General features: G+C 52.8%; 1 protein-coding gene across 1 annotated transcript; it reads right to left on the bottom strand.

The window, feature by feature from the left end:
• Positions 1-331: 331 nt before the first annotated feature.
• PAK6 (p21 (RAC1) activated kinase 6) lies at positions 332-27,128 on the bottom strand. Its single transcript, XM_020872345.2, has 10 exons — positions 27,012-27,128; positions 26,406-26,523; positions 13,098-13,306; positions 11,562-12,215; positions 5,761-6,258; positions 5,521-5,654; positions 5,029-5,155; positions 4,814-4,939; positions 4,204-4,338; positions 332-1,882 (listed from the first exon to the last, which is right to left on the bottom strand). Exons 3-10 carry the CDS (start codon positions 13,299-13,301, stop codon positions 1,715-1,717), a joined length of 2,046 nt encoding a protein of 681 aa, XP_020728004.2. The 5' UTR covers positions 13,302-13,306; positions 26,406-26,523; positions 27,012-27,128; the 3' UTR covers positions 332-1,714.

The following is a 27,128-nucleotide window of genomic DNA, read 5'->3' as shown; positions in this document are numbered from 1 at the left end:
GCTCCAGAGAGTGGTCACTATCCCTGGTGGCTGCCCCAGACCCCCCGTGGTGGCAAGCACGGCCCATGGCCCTGGCTTTCTGGGCTGAGTTCTTCTCCCCTGGGAAGGAGCCTTGTCTGTTTTTCAGCTCATTCAGCCCCAAGGGTCTTTCACTTCCTGTTTCCCTCCTTCTCGGCCTTCGCTGCCACCAGAGAGTTGGATTTTCTGTGAATCAGAACGACCGTTGGGGAACTCACGTCGGGGCGGAGGGGGGCCACCCTGGACACCCACTGCAGTGTCTAGTTTGAAGACAGCCTGGCTACACTCCCAGAGACAACACGGAGGCCAGAGGTTTTGAACACTCAGTTTAATTTAAAACAGGCACAAGTGCAAACAATTCACAAAAGGGAAGATGCTTTTGTTTTTTAAAACTCTGACCCTTAAAAAAAAGTTCTTGCAATTTTTTTCTTTTTGCCCCAAAGCAGGGCTCTAGGGACAGAGGAATCTAAAAATATTATCTAGATAGGGTCCGGACACCTGGAGTTCTTCCCTGGGATTCCCTGTCTCACAACAGCCCTGAAGGCTGGGAGGACAAGGAGACAGGTGTATGAGGAGGAGTTAGGGGTGGGTGGTCTGCACAGGTGGGGTGCCCACTCCAGTGACATGATGGCCCCCGGGAGCTGGTTCACCTCCCCCAGACCAGGATTTTGAAATGAACCAGTCCCCCAAGCACACACAAAAAGGAGCGGGTCCCTGATGACCTGGTTGTTGAGATGAAGCTCACAAAGTCTGTTCTCTCACCATCTGGTCCCTGGCTCTCAGACTCCACACTACAGGAGGAAACTGCCAAGCACCTGGGTTATGTTCGACTCAATATAGACCTCTTCATTGGTCAGGTAGAAACCCGGGACTTAAGTGATAGGAGGCCAGGCAGGTTGCCTTCAGAGCAGAACTTAGTGGGGAGAAGATGGAGAAGCCCAACCGAAGCCAGCCGCGGGTGACCTTCCTCCCTGCCCACACGCACACCCTGTAAAGTGAGACCCCCTTTACTGCCAGTTGCCTCCTTCCTCTTTCACCCAGAAAATTCCCCTCCCTCACCCATGCCTCTGAGCAGGCTGTTCACACCCAGGTGCTGGCTGTGCTAGGGGTGTGTTGTCATCACAGGTGGGTCAGGAAGCCAGTGGCAGGTGAAACTGCAACTTCAGGAAGTCAGACACAAAGGGAGGAAGATGGATTTGGGCAATAAACGCCTTCCCAGTGGCCCTCTCAGACCCCAGGGTTTGGAGCTGGAGCTGAGAACAGCGAGCATCCTAGTGAAGACAGGCGGTCTGCCTCTTGGGTGACCTGGGATGCTCGATTACAACTACCGTTATATATATATATATAAAAGAACCACAGCAGCCTTTTCTGCTGTGTTGGCCACCATGGCCAGAAACGCTGGTCTCCATGTTTCATAGAAATATCCCTGTGCAAATAACAAAGGGTCATCCCGCAGAAGGGGTCTCCATCATCCCAAAGGCAACTGGGCACTCCTGGGAGGCAGAGTGACCGAGGGGCAGGTCCGGCCTGGCCCAGTGGGCAGAGGGGCAGGAGGGTAGGGTGGGGGCTTCACATTCAATCTTTGGAGAGAATACTGAGAGAGTGAGGCAGGCAGGCAGGCAGGCCTGTTGGCAAGCTGGCGGCCCAGTGTCTCCTGCCTGTGGGCACAGGTGGCAGGCGCACTCTGGGACTGGGCTCAGCAGCTGGAGGTCTGCTTGCGGTAGAGCTGGATCAAGGGCACCAGGCACTCGGGCAGCCCGGTCTGTAGCAGGAAGGGGTGGTCCAGGAGCTCCTGGGCCGTGGCTCTCTCCTGGGGGTCCCGCACCAGCATCCGCTCCAGGAAGTCTCGCAGCACTGGGGAGACCTGTGGAGGCAGGGCAGTGAGAGGAAGCCACAGCTGGTAGCCACTTGGGGGTGACCCAATTTGCCTGGCTCCACCATCATATGAAAGCCTTATATTCTCTTGTTTCTCACTTCCTGGTTCCTCCCAGGCTCAGCACTTTTTGGATTATCAGGTAGGTAAGCCTGGCAAGCTATAGCCCATGGGATCACAAGAGTGGGACATGACTTAGTGACTAAAAAACAAAAGAAAATCAGCATCCGTCCAGGAAAAGTGGCCAGTTTACCTATAGGGGTGCTGTTGAGCAATGGAATTAGGGTACCTGGGCTCCCAATACAGCCCATCTACCACGCTGCTTCTCAGGGCTCTCAGTGTTCAGACTCTGTGGAAAGGTACCAGTGATCCAGTTCTGGGTCTATCCCTGATCCCTTGACAAGTTGTACTTTTCTCTACAGCTCAGTTTTCTCATCTGTAGAATGGGCTAATGATAATATCTGCTTGCCTTATCTTTCATATAGGGCTTTAGTGAAGATTTAAAAAAAAAAAAAAGGTCAGGGATGAAGAAGTGTTTTGAAAACTAGAAAAGAACAAAGTGAGACCTGGAAAGAAGATTCCTTTGTTGCTTGATGCCTTAGAATCTAAGTCAAGGGCTTGCCTCAGTTCATTCTGAGAAATATTTTAGGATAAGGCTGAGTCTTAGGCTGCTTATTTAACTTATATGCAGAGTACATCATGAGAAACGCTGGGCTGGAAGAAGCACAAGCTGGAATCAAGATTGCTGGGAGAAATATCAATAACCTCAGATATGCAGATGACACCACCCTTATGGCAGAAAGTGAAGAGGAACTAAAAAGCCTCTTGATGAAAGTGAAAGAGGAGAGTGAAAAAGTTGGCTTAAAGCTCAACATTCAGAAAACTTGAGATCATGGCATCTGGTCCCATCACCTCATGGGAAATAGATGGGGAGACAGTAGAAACAGTGTCAGACTTTATATTTTTGGGCTCCAAAATCACTTCAGATGGTGACTGCAGCCATGAAATTAAAAGACGCTTACTCCTTGGAAGGAAAGTTATGACCAACCTAGATAGCATATTAAAAAGCAGAGACATTACTTTGCCAACAAAGGTCCATCTAGTCAAGGCTATGGTTTTTCCAGTGGTCATGTATGGATGTGAGAGTTAGACTGTGAAGAAAGCTGAGCGCCCAAAAAATTGATGCTTTTGAACTGTGGTGTTGGAGAAGACTCTTGAGAGTCACTTGGACTGCAAGGAGATCCAACCAGTCCATCCTAAAGGAGGTAAGTCCTGGGTGTTCATTGGAAGGACTGATGCTGAAGCTGAAACTCCAATACTTTGGCCACCTCATGCGAAGAGTCGACTCGTTGGAAAAGACCCTGATGCTGGGAGGGATTGGGGGCAGGAGGAGAAGGGGATGACAGAGGATGAGATGGCTGGATGGCATCACCGACTCGATGGGCATGAATTTGGGTAAACTCCGGGAGTTTGTGATGGACAGGGAGGCCTGGCGTGCTGCGATTCTTGGGGTCGCAAAGAGTCGGACACGACTGAGCAACTGAACTGAAACTGAGTCTTAGGCTGTTACAGAAAGCTGTATCCTCTGGGGAATTAGCTAATTAGGACTATCTGCTAGTTTAGGGGTCAGGAGTGCAGGCTCTAAGGACCATTTGTCTCAAAGTATTTCCTCTGTCCTCTCATCCAGCTGGGCTATGAAACCATTTTGCTATTTAGGCACCTGGCTTCAACCCTCTGGGACATTTCTTACTCGGGCCACCAGAGGGCAGTGCCATTTTGCAGCTCTGTGCTGAGCTGGCCACCAGCAGGGGGTACCCACAGGTAAGGACTGGGGGTTTGGGTGGATTTGGCAGAAAAAGGTTCAACAGGCACACACACACACACACACACACACACACACACACACACACACACACACACACACACACACACACACACGAACTTTGGTTTTAAGGGGAAACTGGCTTAGATGTGGTTAGGATATACACTGGCGGGGGTTGTGGGGGCAAGCCAATTCTCTGATGGACTGGGAACATGTGCCATGGTGTGGCTCCCCAACACATGGGATAGAGGGGGTTCCTGCTCAGTTAGCTTCTCTAGATTCTTTTCCAGGACATCAGGGTTTCCCACAGCCTTGCTTCTTTTCTCTTCAGCCCCTGTCATTGCCTGCAGGTGGAAACTTGTCAGCGTGACCGTGAGAGGTTGTGACTAGGCTCCACACCCAGGTACAGCTGGTCCTGAGAGCCAGGCTCTGATCCTTGAAGCCTCAGGAAGAACGGGGCCTGCAGGCTCACACCTGTGTGCTGACTGACCTTGTGAGAGTTCCTCAGCTTGGGTGGGGGGCTGTCCCGGAGCCTCTTCATGGCTTGCACCGGGGAGTCACTGAAGTAGGGTGGCTCTCCATCCACCATCTCAATCACCATGATGCCCAGAGACCAGATATCTACCTGCAAGAGGAGAATGTCCCTGACTCCACTGGCCGGAGTCTGGCCCCTTGGTAGTGAGCAGCGTGCTGCAGGCGGAGAGGAGTGGCTGGTCCCAGGTCTACCTGTTGAGTTGGCTTCCTTCCTGGCCACCCACCCAGTGCCCTGCTTCAGTGACCACTGACTGCAGGGTCAAGCTGTCAGCCACTCTCTTAGAAAGGCCATCACACACAGGGAAGCCTGGCCTGCCCTTGAGCTTTGGGCACACCCCGACCTGCCCTTGAGCTTGGGGGAGAGCATTTGGGGGGCCAGCTTGTGGCAGCAAAGTCATAGACCAGAGAAGAACCAACCAAAAGGGGCCAGTGGACAGCACTGACCAAGCAGGAACCTAAGAACCGGGGGCAATCTTTGGTGGGAGGCTTTGGGGAGGACCACAAGTAGAAGAACCATGTGTCTCCAAGCCCTTCTGGGAGGACTGGGAGCTGGAGAGAGTGGTTACCTCAGTTGCATACAGAGACCTGGAGATCACTTCCGGAGCCATCCAGTACGGGGTTCCCACGAGGGACTTCCTCTTAGGGACATCTTTGCTGATCTGTGCACAGAACCCAAAGTCCGAGAGTTTCACCTGGAGTTAGGGTGACAGGGAGGAAAGGGAGTGAGAGGTGAAGGAGCCGGGAAAGGGGTGGTGGGTGTGCCAGGATGGGCAGGGCTTACCCTGCCATCGAGAGTCAGCAGGATGGAGTCACTCTTGATGTCCCGGTGGATGACACCCTGGGCGTGCAGGTAAGCCAGGGCCTGTAGCACAGCCTCACACACGGTGGCAATCTGCTCCTCATTCAGCCTGGATGTAGAAGGCATGGCCACCAGCAAAAGAGAATGGTAGCTTTGGCAGGGCAGCCGGGCAGAGGGGCTGGGCAAAGTGGGTGCCCCAATACTGGGCCCCATAGCTCCTGGGCAATGTGTGGGGGAGCCGAGTCAGGCCAGAGCCCTGGTGGAAATGGGCCTGTGCCCAGGGTGGAGACCCAGTGTCTTCCCCACTCCCCTAAGACCACCCAGGTTGGTTTACCGAGGCCGATGGGCGTGGGGAGGATGGCTCAGGACAATGTGACAGGTACCTCAATCATCTGGGACTCAGGCTACCTGATAGCCCTGCCAGGGCAGTAGTGGAGCAGCCAGTGCTGGGGTCCCGCCCTCCCAGCTGCCCACCTGACTTGGGAGACGATGTCCGTGAGGGCCCCGCCCTGCAGGAACTCCATAAGCACCCACAGCTCCTCGCCCACCAGGTAGCTCTTGTACATCTCCACCACGTTGAGGTGCTGGTAATCCCGCATGATCACCACCTGGGGGCAGGAGGGGATGCCTGAGTGCCAGCACTCTCCCCAGAGCCCCTGCTCCCAGAGGTCCATCACTGACCCGCCACACGCCCGCCACGCCCTCTCCTCCCACCTCGTTAAAGAGCAGCTCCCTGCGCTGCTGCTTCCTGAGGTCCATCATCTTGACGGCCACCTGGCGGCCCGAGTGCTTCTCCCGGGCCAGGCAGACGATGCCAGTGGAACCCTCGCCAATCTTCACATAGCTGTCCAGCAGCAGCCGCGGGTCACCCTGGTCCACCACCATCCTGAGCGCAGCCTTGAACTGCTCGTGCGTCACAACGCCCGTGTCCTCGCCTGCTAGGGCACCCTTGGCCACTGTGGGGTCTTGGGGCAGGTACAGGTTGCTGGTGCTGATCTGGGCATGCCGGGTGCGGGGAGACCCCGCTGGGGAAGAGCGGCCTGGAGGAGGGCCAGCGGCTGGGGCCGCGCGGAGGGACTTCTGGGGGCTGCTGGTATCCGAGGTGGACAGAGGGCTGAAAGGCCCCACGGGCTGGTCTGAGGGCAAGGACTGGGCCTTGGCTACCAGGCTGGGGGGGCCACCTTTCAGTGCCGGTCTGAAGGAGGAGCTGGGCTGTAGAAAGAAACAGAAAGAAAGGTTGGCTGTGAGAGCACTTCGAGCACCCTTCCCAGGGACAGGGGGCGGCCGCTGTGACCTCTGGACAAGTGTAGGGTCAGGCAGGGCATCAGATGAATGTGGGAGGTGCCTCGAGCAAAGATTTTCAAATGGAACTGCAATCAAACCACAATCCTGCTTGAGAAGCCAACCCCCAGTGTTCCCAGGTGAGCAGAAAAAATAACAGCTGTTTATATCCACTCTGCCCCTCCTGGGAAGACAAAGCCAGGTCCCTGGAGTGTCCTGGGCTGGGTGTTTCTTCTCTGGGTGATGGACAGTCAGACCCCAGGGAGGCCACCAGGAGGCGATCCCTGCAGTGTGCTGTGGGGCTGCACAGGGAATCTGGGTCAGAGGCATCCACAGCTGTGTCTCTCCCACCCAAGGGCTCAGGTGGGCAGAAGAGGCCCTGGGCATCGGGTGGGGGATGCAGCAGCGCAGCTGTGACTGACTCCCAGGGCAGGGAAGGAAAGTCCCAGTCGAGGTCTGACAGTCCTGCTCATTCCTGACCATGGGGAGTCTGAGTGTCTGTGCTGTGAGCCACACAGCACATGTTACCTGGGGGCGGGGGGTCCTTGGTGTCCCCTAGACTGGGAATTTGGTGCTAGAGAGATATGGAGTCAGGAGGGTAGGTCCGGCCAAACACAAGCCTTGGGGCCGGGGTGAGAGGTTTCCTAAGGGCCCCCTGGAGCAGCTCCTCTGGGTGATCTATACCCCCAAAAGGAAGAGAGGGCAGGGGGCCCATGTTTCTGATCTCTGGCAGGGAGGGAGGGAGAGAAGGTGGAACTGAGTGTAGACTGGGCCCCCAGTGAGCCCTTCACAGCCCCAGCCCTCCTGGCAGCCCCAGCAAGAAAGGGTCCCATCCTTGGGTTTTCCCCAAGAAGTGGTAAGGTACAACACAACACCTCCCAGGGCTACCTGGGAGGGTCATCCCTCAAAGTGACCTGTTGGGGGACACTTGAAGAGCTGCAAAGGGACCTTCCAAGAATATCTCAGAGTCCATCTCCTAGGCGGTTTGTCTAGGTCTCTAGAGGGTGCTGGCCCTCCCTCATCCTCACAACTGAGTCAGTGTCCAGAGAATCAACTTAAGCACTCAGCTTGGGCTGGGCTGTCTCAATCTGGGCCTTGGGTCCTACCAGGCTCAGCCAGAGCCTTCTCAACCTCTTCAGCCCCCACCCCAATCCCTAGCTTGGCCAGGCCTAGGGTTGAGCAAGTGCGCGATGACACTGCTGCGGCTGCTCTGCCAGCCCCAGCCCCACGTGCCCGCTGGGCGTGCTCCAGCCTCCGGCAGGCAGTGCCTGGCTTCAGCTCAGTCCTTGAGGTGAAGGAGCAGGAAAGCCTCCTGGGACTGCTGAGACCACTCCACCCCGGCCTGAGGAGCACGTAGGTAGACTATCCCGTGTCCCTGCCAGTACCCAACCCTCAGCTGCCTTTCCCTAGCCTGTTGTGGTGAAGCAGTGGGAACTCCGGCTGAGGGTCAGGAAAGGACCCGGATTCTGGGCTTGCTCTGCTCTAACCTGCATGAATCCTAGGCCGGTGCCCCTCTCTGAGCCCCCGTTTCCTTCGATCTGGGGAGCTGGATGAAATGCAGAATCCTGGGCCTTGGGAATGGCCTCAGTAGGTTCCAAGAGCAGGGACTCTGCATTTTAACAAGGCCCCAGAGACCCAGGTTCGATCCCTGGGTAAGGAAGATCTCCGGGAGGAGGAAATGGCAACCCACTCCAGTATTCTGGCCTGGAGAAGTCCACGGACAGAGAAGCCTGGTCCATGGGGTCACGTTGAGTCAGACATGACTGAGCAGCTAACACACTAGAACTGGGTTTTGAGGTGGGAGGAACCTCGAACCACAATTTGAGGTGCTCTGTGATTCCATGGCTGCGGGGAGCCCATAGGGGCGCTGGGACTGGGGAAGGGCGGGCGTGGCCACCACTGAGGCTGTGGGGCCACAACCAGGAACAGAAGTACCACGCGCTGTCACCCAGAAGCAGCGCCCAAGGCTCTGTAAAAAGGCTGCCTGCTGGCCAAGGCGGACTTAATATAGAAAATGAGCAGCATTGGTGTGGGGCTGGGCAGACCTTGGGGACGTGAAAAGCTCCTCAAGTTGCCCTCAACGTTATCTTCTCGGCCTTTGACCTCCCTCCACCCTGGATCTCTAAGGAAGGCAGTGAGACAGTTTCCCGTTCCTTCCGGCCTCTCCGCCTCCAGCATGAGCTCTCTGCTCTGAGGACGTGTGGACACGGGGAGGGCGGGGAAAGGCCACGCAGAGGGGCTGAGGAGGGGGTCCCAAGTGTCCCTTTGTGGGCTGTGCTGCCGGTCTCCACAAGGAGGGAGCTTCTACCTCACAGAGCCACCAGAAAGGACAGAGTGAAGCTTGTTAAAGCACTTCAAGAAAGCGGAAGGGCAACAAAACGTGGAATTAATTAAGGCCTCTGGATTAATTCTGGAATTACTTGTGTGAGGCCTCTCGCAGGGCAGGAAGCCACTAGAAAGAAGAGTCGTTTGTGGAGTTACAACACTGCTGCACGTTCCCTTCCCGGGCCGTGGTGACGGGGTCGGGCTCTCCAGCTGTGGGCTCAGGAGGCTGATCTGTCAGGGCTGCACAGGCAGAGGCCATCTCATAATATTTAAGAAATAATAAAGCCATTTACAGAGGGCTTACCACTTTAACAAGGGCATTAAGTGCCTTATCTCATTTAATGCTCATGGCCCTGTGGATTGTTTTATTAAGCCATGGGTAATATTATGATCTACATTTGTAGATGAGGAAATAGGCTCAGAGAGGTTAAGTAACTTGCTTAGAGTCACTCAGTAGGTAGCCGACTTCAGCCCCATGCAGTGGTGTGACTGGGGGACCTTGGCATATAATGGAGTACAAGATACACAGCAGGTATTTAAGCCAGGTTTGCTGATTGCTGAGGTCTTTCTGACTCGGCCTTTCTGCCACTAAGTGGGACCACTGCTAAATTGCTCAAGCTCTGTCTTACCTCCTTGGCCTCCCTGTCCCTTCTTGGGGTCCTCTTTTGCTCTTTGGTCAAAGTGAGTGACTGCAGGCCAAGTGTACAAGAGCTAAGGGCAGTAGTTCTCAACTGGGGGTGATTTTTTCCCTTGAGGAGCACTTGGCAATGTCTGGAGGAATTTGGGGTTGTCCATCTGAGGGGTGCCACTAGCATCCAGAGGGTAGAGATCGGAGATGCTCCTGAATATCCTTCAATACACAGGAGAGTCCCCGCCACAAAGGATTATCTGATACAGACGTCAGCGGCACAAGGTTGAGAAGCCTAGACCCAGAGTGACTCAGGGGCAGTCTTGGCCCTGCCTTTTAGGGGCCTGGCTTGAGAATATCTGTCCAGAAGGGTGTGCCCAGGGGGCCAGATTGGGAACTGTGGTGTCTCTGAGTGCCAGACAAGCGCCGTCTGCCTCCACAGGTACAGGGGAGACCCTGCACCCCCTGCAGCAGCAGCCCACAGCCGGTGCCTGGTGAAGTGTGCAGAGATGGGGGATGGCCTGGCCCCCTGCTGTGGGGTGCGGGAGGGAGCCCTGGGCCATGCATGCCAGTTTTGACACCCCCTTTCTCCACATCCCTGAAACCATCCCCCTGCTCCATCAGGACCCTCTAAGTGCACTTTCTGGTGGTATGCACTGTCCTGCTCCTTCCTTAGTTTTCTGGGGAATGTCTCCCCTGGGACACAGCCTTCCACACCCCTCTACCCGCTCACAGGCACTCATGTTTTCTCACACAACGTATCAAGCCACATCTCATCTGTTTCTCTCCAAAACTGAGCACTGCAGAGGATCCCAGCCCACTGTCCTTTGTCCTGGGGTGGGGCTGGAGGGCACAAAGCCCAGATCGCCTCTGGCTGGCAGTGACTGAGAAGGGGTTGAGGGTCCAGGTCACTCCCAACCCCGCTGTTCCTCATGCTCGGGTGGGACACACAGGCGCCCTCTGGGAGGGGAGACTCTGTCACTCACACTGCTGTGGTGGTGATTTCTTAGATCTGAACTACAATCCTCGTGGGCTTCGCTAGTGACTCAGGGCTAAAGAAACTGCCTGCCAAGCAGGGGACACGTTGATCCCTGGGTCTGGAAGATCCCCTGGAGAAGGAAACGGCAACCCACTCCAGTATTCTTGCCTGGGAAATCCCATGGACAGAAGAGCCTGGTGGGCTGCAGTCCACAGGGCTGCAAAGAGTTGGACACGACTGGGCGACTAAACAACAAGCTTGTGCTGCAGCCTAAGCTCATTTCTGCCTGTCCCTCAGGAAGGAGCTAAAGGATGCCTTCGTGAAAAGGCCTTCATGAGCAGGAGGTGTGAGCCCAGTGGGCCCCCACCCCTGGCTGACTCTTTGAGTCAGTCTTCTCATCTGCCAAATGGGAAAGGATGTTACTGTCACCACGGACGGGGTGTCACAGGGTATGGAAGAAGCCAAAGCATTCTCCTCTGCCTGCCAAGAAATGTCACCATTAGGGCTTCCTTCACTGTTTCCTTTTTAACAAGAAAAATGTGTGCATTTGATACTGTCACACATGCTGAATGTTGGTTTTCCCGATGCTCCCAGACCCAGGCAAATTCAATCCTCTAGCTTTTCATATGGCACACATGAGAAAAAAAATAATTATAGAAATGTTAAACAGAGCAACAACCACTAGAAAAAGGGTAGGCAGGAAGGAGGGGAGGAAGGGAGGGAGTGAGGAGGAAGAAATCCTCACTAGGGAAGGGTTAGCGGGAGCATTTCTGAATGCCTATGGGAGAAGCAGCACAGGGAGGCTGTGCCTGACCTCAGGAGAGCCCTGGGACAAGCAGGGGTTGAGGCCAAAAGATCTGAGAAGAGAGAGCCAGGGAGACCCTGCCCCCTAAGTCCTAGAGCACCTACTTCTGCTGGGGCCTGGGTGGGTGGTGCTGGGCACTGGGGACAGGGGAGGGTCTGGGCCTGTGGTTAAAAGTGCTGCTTTTTCAGAGGGTGTACCTGCCTTCCTGTGCGGCCTGCCTAGACACACCCCAGAGAGCAGGAGTGTCAGCTGGGGCATACTGGAGCCCCTCAGAAGCCCCTGCAAAGTGAGCTGGCTTGCAACCTCTGACTCACACGTGCTAAGCCTTTGGTGGAGGAGCATTCAGCTGGTTCAGGGTAGAATCCTCAGCTGACGATCTGTTGCCTTCCCCCAACCCGACCATGTAAGCAGGAAAGGCAGCAAGGCCTGTGTCCCCAGTGGATGCAGTGGGCCCAGCTGCCTACCCTGGTGAGAGTGGGGGCCCCGGCCTGACCTACCTTGCTCTGCGCTGGAGGGCCTGGCTTGCTGCTGCTTGGAGGGGCCGTGGCAGGAGCAGACAGGAACATGCTTCGGAATAGCCTGCGCTTCAGGCTGCTCTCCTGGGTCTTAGGGCTGGGGCTGCCCTCCCCGCCAGGCCTGCCCGTGGCCGAGGCCACCAGGCAGGACTGCGGCCGGGCCTCCTCGGGGCCACGCCTGGCAGTCTTGGTCCCACGCCTGCCCGTGGCTGTGGGGGGTGAGGTCCCAGTGGGGGAACTCTGCAGACAGGTAGCCAGCTGCAGGCAGCGCTGTGTGGCACCCTGGAACTCAGCAGGGCCCAGGGACTGTGCTTTGGCAGCCAGTCCATTGGGAAGGACCCGTGGGCTCTGCAGCTCGGGCCACGGCACCTGCCTGCGTCCTGCTGGTGCGCCCCCGTTGCAACTGAGGTAGAGTCCGTGGGGGTCGCTGCGCTCAGACTGGGGGCTCTGAAGGTACATGTCTGGGTCAGCGGCCCACTGCTCATCCCCCAGCAGCCCCAGGGACTGTGCCCGCCGCCGGCTGGTGGGGCTGCGGCCACGCAGGGTGTTGGAACTGATGACCGACAACTTCTGGATGTCGTTGAGCAGCCCGGAGATGTAGCCGTCCGTGGGCACTGAGCTGCCCCGTACCACCGTCTGCAGGAGGGGTGGAGAAAGAGTGTGGTGAGCCTCCTGTTCATGGTGGAGGGTGGGGGTCAGGTCAGAGAGGGGGGCCTGGAGGAGGAGGAACACCTGAGGACCTTGGTTGCTGCATCATCTACCTGTTCCTTAATTTTTCAGGCCCTTACCAGGGCTCACAGAGGGCCAGGCCTGTTCTGGGGTGGGCATACAGGAAGAAAGTTCATTCTCATGGGCTCAAGAGCGCTGCAGTCTGGCAGGGCAGACAGGTGAGTAACCATAATGTTTAATCCAGAATGCCTGATGGTGTGGGTGGCTGAGCCTGGGGAGCTGGTGGGACTTCAGACCCTGCCTGGGGCCCGCTGCCATTCTCCAGCTCTATCTGTGGTCTTCCAGTGGGGGCATACAGAGGTCTCTGGGGGGACAGGCTCCAGGCTAGGGCTCTCCTCCACACACATGGGCTTTGTGGCCTCCAAACCCCGCCAGGGCCCTGACCCCAACCCCCATCAGGCTCTTCATCACGTTGTGTCCTGACCTACACAACGCAATAATCTCCTTGGTCTGTGAGAGCCCCAGGTCCAAATATTGCTTTGGGACATACTTAAAGATTGTTCATTGTTATCTGAAACTCAAATTTTATTGGGCCTCCTGTATCTTTATTTGCTAAATCTGGCAACCCTCCCACCCTGTGGGTAGGGATACCCCTCCCCCTTCAAACCAGACTCCTTTTCCCTAGGGAGAGGAGAAGAGGCTGATTAGCAGGGAAAGAAAAAAGGTAACTAATTGATAGCTGGTCATCAGGTGTTTCCTCAGGTGCCTGGGTGATCCTGCCAGCTACCCTCAGTGGAGAGGGATGGTCTGAACCCCACCCTCTGCACTACCCCCCGCCCCACACCTCACCTTCATGGGCTGAAGCTGCACTCGGGTGATGCGTGAAGGGTCTACCACGGGCTTGGGTCGCCGCAGTGTGTCCAGGATGTTCTGCCATTGTGGGGGGAGGCCCACGAACTTGCCTTCTTTGGGGTCGAAGGAGGTGTGCACGCGGTGCTGGAAGTTCTGTGGGGCTGAGATCTCAGGGCGTTTCTTCTTTTTCTTGCGGAACATGGTGCCTGCATGGGGAGGATCAGGCTGAGTTCTGGCTTCACAGGGGCCTGGCCCCAGGGAAGCACAGGGGACTGCAGCGTGTGCTGGGGCCCCAAGCTCCCTTCCTGGGCACAGCCCCCCTGTACCAGCCCAGGCTCCCCCTACCCCACCTCGCAGGCCTCTTCCTTGAGGGAATGGGCTCGCTCCCCACAGAGCAGTCCCAGAAGTAGCAAGAGCCCCATAAATAAGCCAACACAGACTACAAACATGGAAAAGAGGTGTCTGTTTTCTTGTCTGCGCCAAGTCCCCTGCCAAGCACGCAGACTCTTGGGGGTGTGTTTTTATAAGATCCAAAGCCCATGACAAATATCATTCCACCATCAAAGAGCTAAAAGGGGGGTGGGGAAGAGGGAAGAAAACCGGGAAACTCATCGTATGAAGTGAGCATGATCTTAATTCTTAAAGCAGATAAGACTAGCACAAGAAAAGGAAAATGTGAACCAACTTCATATATGAACAATGAAAGAAAATCCTAAATAAAATTAGCAAATTGAATCCAACTATACATCAAAGGTGTTTTTTTTTTCTTTTATATCACAGTCAACTTGGCTTTGTCCCAGGATGGTTCTAAAACAAAAACTGTCAATGTGACATGCACCTTCACAAAAAGGCAACCTGCTGATTCACAGGCATGCTGCCCAGTCAGGGACCAAACTAAAAGGACCCTCGTGGTCACCAGGTGCTTGGCCCTAATTCTGGAAAGGCCCTGAGCCAAGGGCACTGCTTGGGGAGGGTGAGGGCCACTATCTTAGGGGGAAAAGACAGCCCACCTCAGCTTGGGCTCCTTTCTCTCTGGTCTCAGAATTCTGACTATACAAAACATCCCCTACAGCCAAACCTCCATCCCTTACTTTGCAGTTGGGGGTTTGCCTAAGGCCCTAAGGGCCTTCCCCCATAGTTCAGTCGGTAAAGAATCTACCTGCAATGCAGGAGATCTGAGTTCGATTCCTGTGTCGGGAAGATGCTCTGGAGAAGGAAATGGCAACCCACTCCAGTATTCTCACCTGGCAAATCCCATAGATAGAGAAGCCTGGCAGGCTACAGTTCATGGGATCACAAGAGTCAGACACAACTTAGCAACTAAACCACCACCACCTAAGGCCCTACTAAGCTCCATCAACAGCTCTGAATGACATGGGCATGCAGATGTGAGAGAGGGAGACTGGAGACCCAAGAGGCAAAGTGCTGACCCTTCCAAGTGCTGCTCTGGCCTTGCCTTCAGGGAGCCCTAGGCTGGGACCACATGTGATGGAAGATACAGCTGGGGTACCCACTCAAATACTTTTATATCTGATGTGGCTCAAAACAGCTCAATGGGTTTGTGTGTGTATGTGGGTGGAGGGTGTGTGTGCAAAAGACACTCAGTAGGCTCTTGTGTCAGATAGAAAGGTCACTTTCAACAAGACATGTTTTGTTTCTTGAATTGAATGCTTGGTTCATTCATCTATCCACAGAACTGAATATGTTCATGGCATGCTCTTTTTGCTTCTGCTCTGGAGGCAGAATTTTCCTGGTTACTTTCACAGGTTCTGGAGTAGGCTCACAGATCTAGGAGGGAGCTGGTGCCCACTGGGAGGGCAGGGGGCTCAAACAGCCATAGCCTCTCCACATTCACCAAGCATGAATCAATCTGAATCCAGGTCATGCCTCTTGGAATGGCCATTACTTTTGGGACCTTGAAATTCAGGAATCTATCAAACATTCCCAGCAGGCAAAGCCACATGTGCAGAAGCTCCAAGAACCAAGGACTTTAGAATGAAATATACCTTTGAGTTATAGGAGAGCAGCACGAAGTCTGCCACTAATTTGGGGAGATTCTGAGTGAGTTATATAAATGCTGTGACCCTCAGCGCTCTTTATCTATAAAGTGGGGTTTATAAAAGATAAGACACAGGTTTAGGGAATGTTAAGTGAGCAGATTCCCATGAAACAGGGGCTTTTTCTCTTGCTCTGTTACCTCTCTGAGCATCCTCTCAGTTCAGGGTCCTGCAGACAGCAGAACATGAGCAGATACAAGTCTGGAAGTGATGCTCAACCCCTGTCCTCTCCGAGTCACCTGGCAGGGGTTATGTGTGATTTCCGGTACTGGGGCCCTTGCTCCCTCTCCACATGGTAGACTCTTCATAGTTTGGTAAAACTTGACCTCCTCCTGGTGGTCTTTGGCTGCAGAAGAATCTCAGTTCTGCAATTCTGTTCTCAGAGCCTCTCAGACCCCCTGGATCTGTCCAGATATCTCTGAATTAGCTCAGCTGACGGTTTCACTCTCCTCTCCACTCTGTGAACTCTTCTAGATGTACAGGGAACAGCCTAGAGTTGAAAAAGAGCTGGCTAATACTCCCTCCTGCAAGGAGATCAAATCAGTCAGTCCTAAAGGAAATTAACTGAATATTTATTGGAAGGATTGATGCTGAAGCTCCAATACTGTGGCCACCTGATGGAAAGAGCTGACTCATTAGAAAAGGCCCTGATGGTGGGAAAGATTGAAGGCAGGAGGAGAAGGGGACAACAGAGGACAAGACGGTTGGACAGCATCACCAACTTGATAGATATGAGTTTGAGCAAGCTCCAGGAGATGGTGAAGGACAGGGAAGCCTGGTGTGCTGCAGTCCATGGGGTCGCAAAGAGTCGGACAATGACTTAACAACAATACTCCCCCCAACCTCACCCAGAACACCCTCCGCCCTAACTTCTTGACTCCACTCAATGGCCCAGCATTTGCTGCAGGAATGTGTGGAGACAGCATCTTTAGTAAATGGTCTATGTGACTCTGAGATTACCCTAACAACGATTCCAGAATAAAGTTCTTCCCACAGGTATCAGGAAGGGCCTGAGAAGAAAGGAAGACAGTGTAGGGTCCTAGGGCCCAGGAGTTGGGGTGGGAGGTCAGGAGCTGACAGAAGTAATGAACTGAGCTCAACCCTCCCACCCTGCCCCCATGCCTGGTAAAGAGCTCTTAAAACTCTTGGAATTCCCAGAGTGATAAGACTGTTGAAACTTTTAGCCTCCCCCACTCCTACTTCTGCAAAGGGAAGAGGGCTGGAGACTGAGTTAATCATCAGGTCCAGTGGTAAAGAATCTGCCTTCCAATGTAGGGGATGTGGGTTTGAGCCCTGATAGGGAAAACAAGATCCCACATGCCCCAGGGCAGCTAGCCACAACTGAAAAGTGTGCACACCACAAGGAAGACCTAGCACAGCCCCCCCCCCCCAAAAAGTCATCAACAGCCAATGATTTAATCAATTGTGCCTACTTAATGAAACCTCCATAAAACCCCTCCAGGATAGGTTTCAGGGCTGGTGAACCCAGGTGCTGAAAGGGTGTCTGGGGAGAGCATGGAAGCTCTATGCCCTTCCCGTTTCCTGCCCAGAATCTCTTTCTTCCCTTTGGCTGTTCCTGAGTTTCTTTTCTAGTGAACTAGTCATAGTAAAGTGCCTTCCCGACTTCCACCAGCCATCTCAGCAAATTATCAAATGTGAGAAGAGGGTTGTGGGAAACTTAATTTATAGCCATCTGGTCAGAAGTACTGGCTTTGGAGTGGGAGTCTAAAATAGGGGACAGTTTGTAGGGCTGAGCCTGAGGGGTCTGTGATATTCTAGGTAGTTAGGGTCAGAATCAAACTGCATTGTGGAATACCCAGTTGGTGCCAGAGAGTTGGAGAAGTTATCTTAGGAGAAAAAACTTCTCATTTGATGTCAGAAGTGTTATTAGGTAAAACCCTTCAGACATCCTTTCCCATTATACGTTAAAAATATCAGATTTTTATGAATAAATCTGATTGAAGAGGTACAAGGTCTCTACATGGGAAAATATCAAACATTAAAGATAATAAAGAATATTCATAGGTTGGAAAACTCAATATTATAAAATTATCAATTATTCCCAAATTAACCTACAGAGTTATTGCAATATCAATCAAAATCACAGCATAATTCTGTTGATAGAAACTTACAAACTGTTCTATATTCTAACAATGAAAAATCAGAAAGAAATTAAGGAATCAATCTCATTCACCATTGTAACAAAACAATTAAATTTCTAGGAATAAACTTACTTAAGGAGACAAAAGAACTGTACACTGAAAATTATAAGATACTAATGAAAGAAATCAAAGATGACATATATAGATGGAGAGATATTCTATGTTCCTGGGTAGGAAGAATCAATATTGTGAAAATGACTATACTACCAAATGCAATCTACAGATTCAATGTGATCCTTATCAAATTACCAATGGTGTTTTTCACAGAACTAGAACAAAAAATTCCACAATTCATATGGAAACACAAAAGACCCCAAATAGCCAAAGCAGTCTTGAGAAAGAAGGATGGAGCTAGAGGAATCAACCTTCCTGACTTCAGATTATACTACAAAACTACAGTCATCAAGACACTATGGTACTGGCAAAAAAACAGAAACATAGACCAATGGAACAAGATAGAAAGCCCAGAAATAAACCCATGCACCTATGGGTACCTTATATTGACAAAGGAGGCAAGAATATACAATGGGGCAAAGACAGTCTCTTCAATAAATGGTGCTGGGAAAACTGGACAGCTACATGTAAAAGAATGAAATTAGAACACTTCCTAACACCATACACAAAAATAAACTCAGAATGGATTAAAGACCTAACTGTAAGACCAGAAACTATAAAACCCTTAGAGGAAGACATAGGCAGAACACTCCATGACATAAATCAAAGCAAGATCCTCTATGATCCACCTCCTAGAGTAATGGAAATAAAAACAAAAGTAAACAAGTGGGACCTGATTAAACTTAAAAGCTTTTGCACAGCAAAGGAAACTATAAGCAAGGTGAAAAGACAACCCTCAGAATGGGAGAAAATCATAGCGAATGAAACAACTGACAAAGGTTTAATTTCCAAAATACACAAACAGCTCATACAACTCAATACCAGAAAAACAAATAATCCAATCAAAAAGTGGGGAAAAGGCCTAAACAGACATTTCTCCAAAGAAGGCATACAGATAGGTAATGAACACATGAAAAGATGCTCAACATCGCTCATTATTAGAGAAATGCAAATCAAAACTACAATGAGATATCACCTCACACTGGTCAGAATGGCCATCATCAAAAATCTATAAACAATAAATGCTGGAGAGGATGTGGAGAAAAGGGAATACTCTTGCACTGTTGGTGGGAATATAAATTGATACAGCCACTGTGGAAGATAGTATGGGGATTCCTTAAAAAAACTAGGAATAAAATCATCTTATGACCCAGCAATCCCACTCCTAGGCATATACTCTGAGAAAACCAAAATTGAAAAAGACACACATATTCCATTGTTCCTTGCAGCACTATTTACAATTGCTGAAGAACATGGAAGCAACCTAGATGTCCATCGACAGATGGATGAAGAAGTTGGTACATATACACAATGGAATATTACTCAGCCATAAAAAGGAACACCTTTGAGTCAGTTCTAATGGGGTGGATGAACCCAGAACCTATTAAACAGAGTGAAGTAAATCAGAAACAGAAAGACAAATATTGGATTCTAATGCATACATATGGAATCTAGAAAAATGGTACTGAAGAATTTGTTTACAGGGCAGCAGTGGAGAAACAGACATAAAGAATAGACTTGTGGACATGGGGAGAGGGGAGGAGAGGGTGAGATGTATGGAAAGAGTAACATGGAAACTTACATTACCATGTGTAAAATAGATAGCCAAAAGGAATTTGCAGCATGGCTAAGAAATTCAAACAGGGGCTCTGTAGAGGGGTGGGATGGGGAGGGAGATGGGAGGGAAGTCCAAAGGGAAGGGCTATATGTATGCCTATGGCTGATTCAGGTTGAGGTTTGACAGAAAACAACAAAGTTCTGTAAAGCAATTATCCTTCAATAAAAAAACAAATTAAAAAAAAAGAAATTGACAAACTGATTCTAAAATGTACAGAGAAACATAAAGAATCAGGAATAGCCAAGACAGTCTTGAAGAACACAGTTGGAGAGTTATGTTACTAGATATCAAGACTGATTATAAAGCTACCATAATTAATGCACTGTGGAACTGGCACACAGATTGATGAGCAGACCAATGAAACAGAAGAGAGAATCCAGAAATAGACTCACTCACATAAGGTCATTTAATTTATGACAAAGGTGACACTGCAATATGGTAGGGAACTGATGATCTTTTCCATAAATGTAGCTGAAGCAATTAGATGTTCATATGAAAAAAAAAAGAATCTGGAAAAATGAATTCATATCATATCCCCAAACTAACTGGCACTAAATGTGAAAGGTAAAATAATAAAGTGATGGTGGGGGGCTGGAAGGGGAAACCCATAGTCTGGCCATCCCTTGCCCTAGGTCTGCTCTGAGTGAATATGGGGGCCTCTCCTGGAGGCCCTGACATGCTGGGGCCCAAACCTGTCCATACCCATGGGTCCCAAGAACAAGTTAAACTGCCAAGGTTTTCTTTGTCCAAAGCAGGCCTAGATTAGCAGTAGTAATTTCTTTCTAAAGATTTCACAAATATTTTTGTAAAGATTTTACAAAGATTAATTTGTAAATGCAGCATGAACACAATGACTATCTGAAGGGAAATACAGCAAAATATTCATTATTGTGTTTGACTGGTGGGGCCCCAGGTGATTTCCTCCTACTCCATCTTTGTACTCTTCTGAATTTTCCTTAAAGACAATGGGCTGCTTTTCTAAAGAAAACAACATATTTTTAAATTAAGAAAAGAGTGATCTATGAGGACTGAGTTTCTAAGAGATATGCACCCACTTAAGTCTCTGATGTTGCCAGGTCACTGGGTATCAATCACCTGAGTGCGTCTCTCCAGCTCCGTGTCCTGGACACACACACGAATGCCCAGACAGGGGCCCTCCCTTGCCATTCCTAGGTCTCCATCTTCCACCCAGTTTCCCACCTCTGACAAGCCCAGGAGTCCCAGGGCTGAGGGACAGCTGGTGCTGAGTCAGCCTTGAGGTTAAATCAAATCAGTTTAAAATTGTCACCCAGAAGCTCTAGCTCTTTGCATCTATACTCCATTCACCTAGTGGAAGAGCTCTCCTTAAAGAAGATACTCTGGAGCGGGAAGTAGGAAGAGGGATGCTGTCCCCTCAGAGAGCCAATCCCGGCCTTGCCTTCTGCCCAGCCTGACAGAAAATATGTGGGCTTCAGTCACGGAAGAAAGTGGGCAGAGGCAGGGCGCCCGCTCTGGTTCAGGGTGAACTCCATCTGACACCTCGCCAGACCAGGGGAGGGAGGAGCGAGGAATCTTCCTTAGGCTGGGATGCATCTCTACGCCTGTGGAATGCTTTGAACGTTCCTCTTCTGAATGGCCAAGTCACCTTCCAGCCAGCAGGCTGGCCCATGACTGGGTGGGAGAAGAATGCCCATCACCAGGGAGGGGAGGGAAGGGGAGAGGAAGGGAGGGGAGGGGAGAGCCCTGCCCCAACCAGTCTGAGAAGGAAGCTCTGGGCACAGCTCTTGCCGAGGCTGCTCCCTCCAGTGGAGCCGAGCCTGGCACGTGGGGAGCCGGTCAGCTCCTGGCAGAGCCTTCTGGAGAAAGAGCTGCCACACCCAGTAACACTGAGGGTGGAGCTGGCGGAAGAGTTCAGGGAGCTACAAGCCCGGGGTCACTGAGGGGTGAGACTCTCATGTCAGAGGAGCAGGAGACTCCAGAGAGAAAGGGAAGTAACTTTTCTTGAACACCTATGTGTTAGGCACTTTCCAAGCAGCAACTAATTTAATCCTCACAACGACCCTGGGAGGTAGGCATTATTATTATCATCTGCAACTCCAGATGGGGTTCAGGGAGGCTGAATAACTTGTCCAGGGTCACAGAACCAGGAAATGACTGAGTTGGGGTTTGAACCCAGATCTGATTCCCAAGTCCTGCTCCATCCACCATGCCCACCCAGAATGACTCGGGCTGTTGTTAGTCTCCTTCCCAGAGGCCTCTGTGAACAGGGAGGGGCTGTGCTGCCTGGTGGAAGGGGGTGGGCCAGGGCCCGCTCCCTCAACCAAGATTGCTGGGTTCTTTCCTGTTCTGATCTGTGAGTCAGAGGCCAAGGGAGACGGGTGCTGTCCTGACTTGTAAGCTGACCCTTACTTTGGAACCAGGATTTGTTTTTGTTTTGCCTTGTAATGGTGGTGGTGCGGGTATTCTAAAGAGCTTGCCTTGGCAGCTGTGATGCAGGGCCTGGCACACGCGGAAAGACTGCAGAAATAGCAGGAGAGTGTTTTCTCCAGCACAGGTCATGTCCCCTCAGTAGGGTCTCAGCCTAAAGTCAGGCAACTGGCAAGCCTGGCTCAAGGAGGGTGGGCAGAGCTTTGTGGCTGATGCTGGGGTTCTATGGTGATGGGGGTGGAGGGCGGGGTTTGGGTGGTGGAGCCCCCAGACTAGGCGCTGTGGCTCAGCTGGTCCAGGGTCCATAACAGGGACGGCAGACAGCTGCGCTGGGTGGGTCACTCCCTCAAGCTGTTCTTCCTCTGAGTGAGGAGACATCCGTCTGCCAGGCGTGGGTGCCAGGACCACCCAGTTGTTGGGACCCCACCAACCCAAGGCAGAGCCACGAAGGCATGAGTCTGTGCTTAAACCTCAAAGCAGAGCACAGGCTTCCCAGTGAGCACTGCCATTTGAGGCAGACCCTGGGGAGTGAAACTGCCTGCTCCAGACGTGCTCCAAGACTGCCTTCCTGCCAGAAGTCCTCTTGGGACGTAACTCTGGGGCCCGTCTAGAGCCAGCGTCAGCTGTTTTCTTAACCCGTGGTCTCTGCTTTTCACCAGAAGAGCTGCTGTCCAATGTGGCTGCCTCACCCCCAGACCTGGCTTCCAGTGGGCTCTGGCTGTTCCCACATGTTGAATTCTTTTCAAGGAAAGGACACTACTCCACTGAAGGGATTCACAGGAGCACACTACAGGCTGGGGAGGTGCTTTCCAGAAAGCGAGCCTGAAGGAGTTTGCAGCCACTCGTAGGGAACAGGATTTGGTTGGCTGTATAAGCTCTGGGATGTTGTAAGCTGCCTGTTAGGATGAGGCTGGTGGGATTCCCCTACACCTCCAGACGACTGGGAAAAGAGATGGCAACCGCCCCCGGGGCCCCACTCCGTCCGAGGGCTAGGAAGTGAGAGTGGGGTGCACAACTAGACACCCCCCGAGGGAGGCCCAGGGCCGGTCTGTCAGGGTTGTGTGCTGGCTCAGCGGGGCCTGGGGTGTGCGATCCCTAAGTTCTGCTTGTGATCCTGGCCCCCTCTTCCTTTCTAGGACTCAGCATTTCTGGGGGCAACAGGGGAATGGATTTATTCACCTCTGCCAGCTTCTCTAGGTACAGAGAGGCAAGAAACACCATCTGTCCCAGCTGGAGGGGCCGTTTGGGGTATTTTTAGTAATAATCCCTCAGGGAGTGCCTCATGTAAGACCCAGGCTCTGGGCTGAGCATTTCACACACAGAATCCTCTCCACAAGCCCGTGAGGTGGGCCTATTATTGTACCCATTATGCAGATAAGGAAGCCCTTGCTCAGAGATTGATCTGGCCCAGTGAAGCAGCCGTAAAGGGAAAGCTCTCTGTCAACTGGACCCAGACCCTGATGTGAACGCAGCTGCAGTCAGCTGTCACCTCCGACCACTCCACCCATGTCATCTCAGAGTCACGCAAGAGGCTCTGTGACACTGAGGAGAGGTAAGCCCCTGAGTCCCAGAGCATGTACAAAGGTGCCTGACTGCTGCCACCATCCAGTCACAGAAGGGCCTATGGGGGACCCTGGTACCTCCAGAGCTGGGCCCTTTCAGCCCGAGGTCTGCAGCCTGACCTCTTCATCACACTCTGTGGGAACTGTCACCCCCCAACCCTTCCATGACAAGGAATGTGCCTCACCAGCCCCCTGGTTGAGAATACCCTGGGGGGTATTCTCCAGTCTTTTACTGGAGTATTCTCATCCGTCAGCAAGATTATTCTCAAAATTTTACGTCTTGGAGTTTGTTTAAATATAAAGTTGCATTATTTGTTCATTTATTCAATAAATTTCATTTGTTGTGCATCTGCTCTGCTCAAGGCTCTCGGGATCGTGGTGAACAAAACAGAATCCTTACTCTTGTGCGATTTAGCTGGCTTTTCCAAATAGATGTTGCTAGTCCCCTGACCTGAACTGCCTGCCTGTAGGACTTGCTGGGGTCTGGCTTCCCCTGAGCCCCTGCCTCATTTTCCATCCCTTGCTGGCATTCTCTGTAGGAGCTCGCCCACACCCTGCTGGCCTGTGCCAATGCATTCAGTAATGGGGATATCCCCCTTCCTAAGGCCCCTGCCCTCTGTCCCCTCAGAGCTCGTCGTCCTTCGTGTACAGCTGAGCTCTATCCTCCCTCAGCTCACCAGGGGTCTGGGCCTCAAACTGCCCTCTTCACGTGACAAGAGAGGTTGCACCCCAGCACCCTTCCTGGCCCCTAGAAATGCACCAGGCAAAGGACCTGAAGAGAATTTCATTTGTTCTTCTGCCCAATTGTCCCCTGCAGTGTAGGTGGGTCCTAGACCCAGGCTGTGCCCCTTACTGTCCCTGCCCGCAGGCTCTGTAAGATCTGCCCAGGGCATTGTGTGGAAATGTGGACGGAGCATCCCCAGGATGCAAAGCAGTACCCTGAGGTTCTTCTGTTCCACCAGAGAGGCCCAGAGAGAAGCCCAGTGTGCAGGACAGAGGGCCTGTGCACAGAATGTGCCAGAATGTCTGGGTTCCCCACCCCTGGCATCCTACTCACACTACAGGTCTTAGTGAATCCCCAAGGGAAAGATAATGGGGCTGCTGTTGAAAAGAATATGATAATAAGTCTCATTCAATCACTTGTGTCAACACTCCAGCTGAATGAGAGGCCGAAGAGTCAGGCTGGTCAGCCAGGGAAGGTCAATATTGACTCAGGCCTGCCTCCTGGGCCCAGCTCCAGCCTGCAAGTGCCGTGCTGCGGTCCAGCCACAGCTCAAGCCAGAGCAGCCCTCTGACCTCTGTTCACCATACTTAGAATCTCAACTGCTTCCCCAGTCGGCAGCGCTGGGATTTCGTGGGCACAGGATTATCTCCAAGGGCAGAGGGAAGCATGGCAGGGCTGCAGGCCTGGCCCCTCTTTGCTATTTGATTTTCACCACCTTCCACATAGATAGAGAGGCCCAAATCCTCATCACAGAGCCCTCGGGGCCTCGCCCAAAGAACCTCCAGGGTCCCCTAGTCACAAAAAGATTGTTTTTACAGTTATCATTTTTTAACTTTATCTCTATGCTGTTCCCCTCCTCACTCCAAATTCACAAAACTGCAGTGAGATGGGCCAAACCTGTTTGACTGAGTGTATTTTTTAGGATGACCAGTGACCGAGTGGAGAAAGGGAACCTACACATACACGTGTATTAAGTGCCCAGCACGTGTCAGACACCGTGGTCATGACAGTGAAGACTCTACAAGGTAGATTTTAAGAGCTTAAATCTACAGGTGGAGAAATTGAGGCTCAGAGGGAACTCATTGTCTGAGATGGTGAGAGTGCAGCTAGGATTCAAGCCCAACTCCCAAGCTCTTCCATGATGCCTGGTATACCCTGAGAAGCCAACTGACCTGCCCCAGATCACACAGCTCCTCTGGGCAAAGGTAGGACCAGAAGGCTCAAGCCAGAGTTTCTGGCCCAGTCTGCACTGGTGGTAACAGCGTGTCCAGGGTCACCTATGAACAGATGAAGCCCTGCAAGGTGTATAGAGCATGCTATTGTTTCTGCCTCCAAAGCCAATTCCCTTCCAGAAATGGCCCCTGCCCAGGGTCGCCTCACAACCCACCCCCCACAGACCCTCGGCCTTGACTTTATCCCCACTGCTTGGCTCTAACACCCTCTACAACCTCTTGCCGCATAGCCAGATCATTCTTCACGTTCTCCCAGAGAAGGCTCAGGTGGCTTAACCTCTTCCAAAACTAGAGGCAAGGCAGGCAGGCTCCTGCTGGGGCTGTCCTCCTTTATCAGTAATTACTGTCACTTCACCAGCTGCCTTATGAGGAAGGCATGATCACCCCCATGTTATAGATAACTACATTAAAGTTAGGAGAGAAACAAAGCAACTTGCCTAAGGAATCAGAGGCAAAGAGAATTTGAACCCAGCTCTTTCTGGGTTCCAAATACTGTGCCCGCCACCACTGTGTCCTACATGTGACTGGGAAGAGCTCCCAGCAGAACTCACACCGTGGGCTTCCCTGGTGGTCCACTGGCTGGGAATCCACCGTGCAATGCAGGTTCAATCCCTGATCTGGGAAGACCCCACATGTCACGGAGAAACTAAGCCCATGCGTCACAACCTTGAAACCCATATTCTAGAGCCCTCAAGACACGACTACTGAAGCCCGCACACCCTTGAGCCTGTGCTTGGCGACAAGAGAAGCCACTGCAGTGAGAAACCCGCACACCACGATGGAGAGTAGCCCCTGCTCTCTCTAACTAGAAAAAGCCTGAGTGCAGCAACAAAGTCAACAAATAAATACATACATCTTAAAAAAAACAAAACAACAATCCACACACCAGAATGGGGCAAGGTAGAGAAACTGCAGCTACACACCGGAAATCTTCATGTCCTGGCCCCTAGTGTTCTCAGGGGCATCTCCCTCCCAATTGGAATCCACTCACTAGGTGTGGGTGAAGTTGGAGAGATTTTAGCAGGTTGGAGAGCTGGGGAGTGAGCAGGCAGGCTGGGATATACAGAGCAGCACCTCTGGCTGGGGCTCTTTCCTGACCTGCTCAGCCCAAAGGCTGGGCCTGCTTCACTCCTCCTGTTTGGGAACCTCTTTCCCAAGCAAGAAGTCAGTGCACTGGCCTTGGTGACATTGCCTCACCCTAGACAGGCATCAGACCTGGGCCAGGAACAAGGGCGGGCCACGTGAAGCCCTGCGCTTGCTGTGGGTCAGGCCGTTAAGTAAAATGCACGCCCACCAAGAGGGAGGGACTACTGCCTAACAGTACCGAGAACGGGCCAGCACAGGGGGGCCACCTGCCTGCCCACTGTCCTAGCCTGCGCCTCACGCAGGTCCCCAGAAGTCCCCTGGACACCCTCCCGGGGCTCACTCACCTCTGGGCCGCCTTCCCGGCCTCTTCTTTCTCCCGACTCCTCACTCTTTAGAGGGCAGAGCTCTCAGGCACCGAGAAAAGGGAAGGCCTGGTACCTTCCAGGGCCAGTCCTCCGAGGCCTGGGTGGAAACAGATCAGAAATTCATTGTGACTAAGGTAGTAAGTATCCCCGCGGATTTTGCGACTGGTCGGAATCCAAAGGCTTCGGAACCGCCCCCCTTCCCCCTCCGCCCGGCCTCCGACCGAGCCACCTTCTCAGGTGCGAGGGGAGGCGGCGGGCTCCCCGCGGGGCACACGGGGACAGGGGGCGGTAGGCTCAGCGCTCCCTCTGACCGCCTCGCTCCGACCCAGCGCGGCTGCCGGCCCCGCTTCGGCAGCCCGAGCGGGGCGCTCTCTGGACGAAGCCCAGCCCCGCCAGCCTGGGCGCGAGCGCCGGGCGCACACGCGGAGGGAGGTCGGCTCCCGGCGCAGCCGAGTCCCCTCTGCCCGCGCCGGCGGCCCCGCACTTCGGGGAAGAAAAACCCGGGGACCCCCGGAGCCGCGCGCGCGGGGAGGCCGGTCCCCGCCCTGGCGGAGCTCACAGCCCCTCGGCGGTCAGGACACCCACCTGCCGAGCGGGAAGCCCCCGGAGCTCTCGAGAGGCCGCGGCAGCCCGGCCCACCCTCCGCCGGGAGGCGCCGGGAACGACGAGGAGAGGCCGCGCTTACATGTTTGTGCCGCGCCG

The sequence above is a fragment of the Odocoileus virginianus genome, chromosome 6 (assembly GCF_023699985.2).
Source record: "Odocoileus virginianus isolate 20LAN1187 ecotype Illinois chromosome 6, Ovbor_1.2, whole genome shotgun sequence".
NCBI classification, from domain to species: Eukaryota; Metazoa; Chordata; class Mammalia; order Artiodactyla; family Cervidae; genus Odocoileus; species Odocoileus virginianus.
The sequence above is the reverse complement of the archived record's forward strand: the minus strand, read 5'-3'. Positions and strand labels throughout refer to the sequence as shown.